Source organism: Hydra vulgaris, chromosome 08, assembly GCF_038396675.1.
Source record: "Hydra vulgaris chromosome 08, alternate assembly HydraT2T_AEP".
Taxonomy (NCBI): domain Eukaryota; kingdom Metazoa; phylum Cnidaria; class Hydrozoa; order Anthoathecata; family Hydridae; genus Hydra; species Hydra vulgaris.
This window is the reverse complement of record NC_088927.1, coordinates 58,557,856-58,565,000: the sequence shown is the minus strand read 5'-3', so window position 1 is coordinate 58,565,000 and position 7,145 is coordinate 58,557,856. Positions and strand designations below refer to the sequence as shown.

The window sequence follows — 7,145 nt, the reverse complement described above, 5'->3', positions numbered from 1 at the left end:
CTGTCATAAATTCTTATAGGCAAAAACTTTTATTTTATAATATCTTGAAATGATGGGTTTATGGTCAGCTGATAAAGCTACTGAAATATTGTGAACTTTTTTCAATAAAGAACCTATTCTAACATTTTCCATTGATCATTAGAAGAGCTTAAACACATGTGTACTCACTGACTTTACACCTATGTACTCAGAATTCCATCGTGTTATATACTTAACTTTCTGAGCTAAATAAATTTATTATATAAATAAAGTTTTTCTAACCATCATGTAGCTTGGCTGTGGAGAGACTGCTTCACTTCATAAATTACCTTGGCTGTGGAGAGGCTGGTTTTGTGCATGTGTGATGCTAATACAATTATTGCTTTTTAAAGTTCATTTAACTTCTTAGTTAAAACTGTTTTAATTATAGCTAGCTGGATTATATTATTTAGGCGCAATTCCGAATTAATTTCAGCATCTTCTTTAGCAGCTAAAAAAATGTTGTTTCCATTGATGTTAAAGGATGATGAGTGCTTTGCTTAAGCTTAAATTTAAAAAATTTAATTTGATAAAAGTTCAGGTTTACTGCCATAACTGCTGTGTCCCAGTGATTCATGCGCATGTGATTTGCATGAGCAAACTTACCAAATTAAAATCTAAATTGATGTAAGTGTAAGACTCATGATGACTCAATGATGTACAAATCATTGTTTCGACTTTTCCAAAGATTTTATGTAAAATTTATTGGGTTTACTTCAAAAAAATCTTTTCCTTCATTACCTTTTCATATAAAATTGGACATTTTTGTTGTCTAAATAGAGATGTATACTTGACAGTATATTTGTTGTTCATTTGTCATAAATTCCTGATCTCCTTCATTTACTAAAACATTAAGAGATTAAACAAGCTTGTAAACAAACATTTTCAAGTTTCAATCAAACTTTAATTTCTATGGGTTGTTTGAGCCATATTTTTGATTTTCAGTTGAATAATAATTAATTGTTGTTGGTTTTGCCCTTGTTTTCTTTTTCAAATGTTCCATCAAGATGGTATTTGGTTTTGACATGACTATTTGTTATTAAAGTAAAGTATTGTCATAATTTATCTTGTAATTATTTAGTTTTTCAAAGAATTTTTAAATGTCACATTTTTTTTGGAATCCTTAATCTAGAAACAAGTATAGTTTGAGTTAAAATCACTAATAAAATAATTTTTTGAAATGAATAAATGTACATGTAAATATGGATGAGTATAAACAACTTACTTTTAAACAGTAACATCTGAACATCACATAATTCTTTTTGCATTGCAGTCTGAAATCCTGGTTCCATTATCATATCATCCTGTAATAGAATAATGAAAAATTATAGTTCAAAAGAAAAAGAATTATTATTATACTACATTATTATATATTACATTATTATTTAATGATGTAGCTGATAGAAACACCAACAAGTGCGAATTCCAAACTTTGACAGCCTTTTCATGTTTTAGTTGAAGTTTTCTTTGATAACTTTTAATTCGTTCAGATTTTTTTCTTCTGTAGTCCATCATAAATGTTTTTGAATTCGTTCAAAGATTTTGCGTTGATAGCACAATTATTACTTATTTTGAATTTGGAATAATATATCAGCGTTCAGAGAAGAATTCTAAAACAACTGATATTTGTGGAAAATTAGACAAATAAAAGTTTTTGAACTTGAAAGAACAGTTACATTAAAAGGATGCAACTTTGCTAAATAAGAAATCACATGAGATTGGCTCTCGGTTGATAGAACAATTGTCTTCTTATTGGTGTAAGATATCCACCAATGAGAAGATATCCAATCTTACACCAATAAGAAAGATATCCAATCTTACATCAATAAGAAAGATATCCAATCTTACATCAATAAGAAAGATATCCAATCTTACACCAATAAGAAAGATATCCAATCTTACATCAATAAGAAAGATATCCAATCTTACATCAATAAGAAAGATATCCAATCTTACACCAATAAGAAAGATATCCAATCTTACATCAATAAGAAAGATATCCAATCTTACACCAATAAGAAAGATATCTAATCTTACACCAATAAGAAAGATACCCAATCTTACACCAATAAGAAAGATATCCAATCTTACACCAATAAGAAAGATATCCAATCTTACACCAATAAGAAAGATATCCAATCTTACACCAATAAGAAAGATATCCAATCTTACATCAATAAGAAAGATATCCAATCTTACACCATTAAGAAAGATATCCAATCTTACACCAATAAGAAAGATATCCAATCTTACACCAATAAGAAAGATATCCAATCTTACACCAATAAGAAAGATATACAATCTTACACCAATAAGACTTGGCAATAAGCTTAGCAGCTTGAGTAGATTCAATAACATTTAAAATTTTTAATCGTTGTCTAGAAGAGAAAATGCCTCATTAGAAGAACCAACTCTTGCTTTGCCAAAATCGATATTTTAAATGATAAGTGTGAACATGATAACTTTTTTGCCAAGTCATCAGTTGCCACCTAAGAGGTAAGATAATCTAAAGTATCATTAAAGTAGATGTGAAATAACACAGGACCAAGTATGGAACTTTGAAGTACCTCAAGTATAAACGAAAATAAAATAGATTGTTGTTTAATAAGGACAACTTTATTACTGTGTTTAGAAAAATAGTTGTATAAATTTTTCCATATACACCATATGAAGCGAATTTACAGAGAGGACCAGCATGCCAGATTTAGTTGAGCTAGTGATTTCCAGAGTTTTTAGGAAAAAAAACAGGTACTATTTTTACACTGTTACAGATTAAATAAATTTCAAATTTTAGTATTCTGAGAATAATGAAGTGTCAGATAAATTTTGCATCAATTTCTTTCAATGATAAAAAGATGCAAAAAATTATCAGGGTTAGAAATAAATTTTAAATAATAGAAACCTAAAGTTGAATTAACTAAATGCATAAGGGCCATCCATATAGTATGTACACAAAAATCTCCAGATTTGGATACCCCCCATCCTCACCAATAACATGTGCACCTGCATGAATAGGTTGGTAGTGCCTCAATCATGCCTGTTATTTATGATATATCCTGCACTCTAGAAAAGATCTTTATTGAAACTCATTTTTGGTTACTAATGGACAGTACATGTCAAATGAAGATTCCAGTGGCACCTGGCTGATGTGAATGCTACTCATTGTGCCAGAGAAGCAAAATATGGCTTGGTAATTGCAAATACCATGCTTGTTTCTAGAATGCACAACCCTTCATTTAATTGAGATAGTACCACTGGCCCTGGAAGAAAGCGTTGTGCAAAATAAGTTTTCCATGAACTGCGCTATGGTTGACAACAGTCACGTTTGTCACACTTCACAATTTGCATGAAGTACTGGCTCTGTCTTACATGTGTTGCCACCCACTTCACACAACGTTGATCTGGTGTTACTGCTGTATCATCTAGATATACATATTCAGCAAATACTTCTTAATTGTCAATCATTAACTTTGACCATATTTCTGCTAGGGTTGTTCCTGCCTTCTCAAAATTTAACTTCTTTAATTCTGCGTCCATTATTTTCCCAGAGGCATCAAAATGTGAATCAAAGTGCTCATGAGATTGCACCTAGCCCGTTAATTCTTGACTAAGTGGTGCTATAAGCCTCTCCACTCTATTTTAGGCCATGTAGTGAAGTGTGTTGATACCTGTCAAACATGCATCAAGGTTCCATTTTTTTGTTTTGGCGCTTTTGCTTTGGACTTAACTATTTCTACTGCATTTTCAGAACTGGTTTCAGCACATTTATCAGCAACAGTAGTAGTAGTAGTAGTGGATGCCTTGTCTGTTGATTGTTGCCTGACGGTCTCCTTAACTATTTCTGTAATTATTGTTTCAGTTTTGCAGCTAGAATTGGTAGACATTAAAGGTCATCTACTACTAAATCATGTGTCATCACTTTTAATTGCATCCCACAAACAATTTTCTTCCTTCTGTTGGACTGATTTTGAACTCTGAGACAGATTTAGACACAGCAGCATATAGTTAGTTGTATCTATCAGTGTTATCCATTCTCTTAAAAAAACTGGTTTGCTTTTTTAAATATTTCTTTGTTGATGTAAACAACTTATTTAATTGAAGTGTCTATTGTTTTATAAGCTTCTGCATTATGAAGATTTATTTAGAAAAAATTCGATTCACTTCAATTGTTTAAAAGTGTGGTTTAAAAGTGTGGTTTTTATCTTATTAAAATTTTAATCATTACTAAGTTTAATTTCTAGAAATAAATTAACATTGTTTTTTTTTTCCGTTCACATTTTGGATTGAATGACTGAAAAATTTTGTGCATTTTAAAACATGCTTTACTTTAGCTTCATGCTTTAGGTTTTTGTAACAGTTCAGTTATTTTTATTTTTTTATTTGTTTTAATTTTTTCATTTTTGATTTTATTTCAACAATGACATAGGATTTAACTATTTTCATTATTTGCAAATTATTATTTGCAAGTTTATAATTGTTAAATATTGTTGCAACATTTAATTATTTTTATAATTTTTGTTACTCATAAATTTTTCACTTCTTTATTTTTATTTTTAGCACACTTTACTGTTCTAAAGGAAACTACGAGTTTGGTGTTTCAAGAATAATAAAAAGCTTAGAGCCATACAACAAAAAGGTAAGATGCTTAAGAATGTTTTTATTACAGGTGCCATAAAAGTTAAATTAACTAATTTTTTTCATTTTAAAGTTATTGTATAACTTTTTATATTTTTCTCTCATACATTTTTAATAACTAGCTTGGTACTGACACATGGTTTTATGCTAAACGATGTTTTTTATCGCTTATTGAGAATATGGTAAGTGTAACCACTCTATAATAATTTTTTTTTTTTTTTTTTTTGAGTGCCTTGTTAAATACAATTAATGATCATTTCGTTTGACAATTTTATATAGGCAAAGCAAATGATTATGTTGCGTGACACAATAAAGCAAGATATATTGCAATTTCTTGAGCATTGTGAAAGTGAGTATCATTCTGTTTTATGTAGATTTCTTAAAACATGTTTAAATTAATAATAATAAAATAATAACAAAAAATAACAAAAAATATTTTTTGTTCCATAATTTTTTGTTCCACTTTTTTTCTTCCATAAAAAATCCTCACACAATTGTTGGGTTATGCAATCAAATTTTTTTTTCATTTCATCTCAATCAAAATATTTTGCTTCTGCTTACCAAGTGATAGTTTTATGAAGTTGCTAGGATTGATTTTTCGTTGCTAGGATTGATTTTTCGTTGCTAGGATTTGATTTTTCAGTCTAGTTTACTAATGTTTAAAAGTTGGGCAGCTACTTAAGTAAAGAAGGTTTTATTGTTTTCTATATGCTATAATACAGATAGCCATGTTTGTTTACCACTCTACTCCAATATTGACAGGAATGGTTGCTTCACAGACCAATAAACTAGTCACCGCTTTAACCTAGGCGCCTCAATCACCTTAGGTACCTAATTCATCTCTTGCACTGAGGAAGTGCACACATATTGCACAACAATCAATTTTGGAGTCAAAAAAATAATGTATAGAGATTTCTATATTTTATAATTTATTTCATAAATAAAAACTCAAATATAAATTACAAAAAAAAACTACACCTATTTTTCAAAAAGGTAATAAAATGATTAAATCAAAGAAACAATCTAACAAAAAAAAATTTACATATATAGGTAAATTTATATTTTGTTAAATTTTATAAAATAAATTTACATAGAAAAAAAGAAATGTTTTTATGTTTTCATGGTATGTAAAAACTACACACTAATGCTTTATTGTCACCATTTAAATAACATACTTCATTGTCACTATTTAAGCAACATGCTTCATTATCACTATTTAAATAACATGCTTCATTGTCACTATTTAAATAACATGCTTCATTGTCACTATTTAAACAACATGTTTCATTGTTATTGTCATTTGTTACGTATGTTTCGACGATTTAAATTACAAAGTTTTTAGATCTAAACAAAATCTAAACAAAAATTAAAAACTATGCTAATATCAAATTAAATTCATTTTTAATTTTGATCAGAGCTTGCTTACTAGCGTGATGCAGTTAAAAAACAAGTGTAGAATACTAACAATATTAGACCAATAATGCGATTATCGTATATATTGGCGCAATATCGTATATCTTAACCAATATTGGTCAAGTTACCATATAACTTTTTTCTACTCGAATTATATTTCTCAAATATTAATTTTTTTTTAATAAAAGTTAACTTTTTTTTAAACGCTCTTTTTTTTCTTTAAAAATATTTTTTATTTAACTTTCAACATTAATAAACTAAATAACAAAAAACTCTTACATATATATTTGTTTTATGCTAATTGCAATGTTAAAAATACTTATAACTTTTACTTTAGTGTACGGACGTGATGTACCCACCCATATTGAGCAACCTCTTGAACAAGAACCGAAGCAGTTAGGGAAAAATACAGTAACATATGAATCAAGATTACTTAAACATCTCTTTTTACAACTTGTATAAACCAAAGTTCAACTTTTGCACTTTGTTTTTGTATTTATTAGTGTTTAGTGATTCGACTGCACTATGGCAAATTATATTGTATGTTGCAGTCGACTTTTATAAACGAATGATTGCTATTTTACATTGTTAATTGTTTCGTGTTACGTAAAATAAAAATCTGCCAATATGGTTGATTTGTAATTACGACATGTATATTACTTAAAACTGATAAATTTTATTTGTAAATATATTCTTGTAAATAAAATAATTGAAATAATTTATGTAATATATAAATTTCTAATGTTTAATAAAAATTTAAAAAAATTTTTCACATATAAATATTCTAATGATTTAGTTATAATGATGTTGCAAACCAGATCATGGTACATGTCGTTTTTTGATGTTTTGCAAAGATAATTATTAATACATGTATATTTGTTTATTGCACCATAAGATTTTACCGATAATTTACGGTAAATCGATAAAAGGTTAGCAATTTACTGGTAAAATGATTTCAATAAACTTTAGTAGATATTTTAAAAATTTATAAAATTGCTTCAAATCTACTTGATCAATGCATTTTAGTAATTTGAAAATCTTTCTAATCAACTGGATTTTTTTAATGGTATTCATTTTTA

At 28.0% G+C, this 7,145-nt stretch overlaps 1 protein-coding gene across 2 annotated transcripts in view; it reads left to right on the top strand.

The window, feature by feature from the left end:
* LOC100211953 (intraflagellar transport protein 70A) overlaps positions 1–6,801 on the top strand; it is a 54,737-nt gene extending 47,936 nt beyond the window's left edge. Inside the window, exons 25-28 of one of the 2 annotated variants that reach the window (XM_065804019.1) lie at positions 4,576–4,654; positions 4,776–4,835; positions 4,933–5,002; positions 6,404–6,801. In XM_065804019.1, coding sequence (XP_065660091.1) covers positions 4,576–4,654; positions 4,776–4,835; positions 4,933–5,002; positions 6,404–6,528 — 334 coding nt within the window. In that variant the 3' untranslated portion in view covers positions 6,529–6,801. The remainder of the gene's footprint in view (positions 1–4,575; positions 4,655–4,775; positions 4,836–4,932; positions 5,003–6,403) is intronic. The other variant, XM_065804020.1, reaches the window with a different exon arrangement.
* The last annotated feature ends 344 nt before the right edge of the window (positions 6,802–7,145 follow it).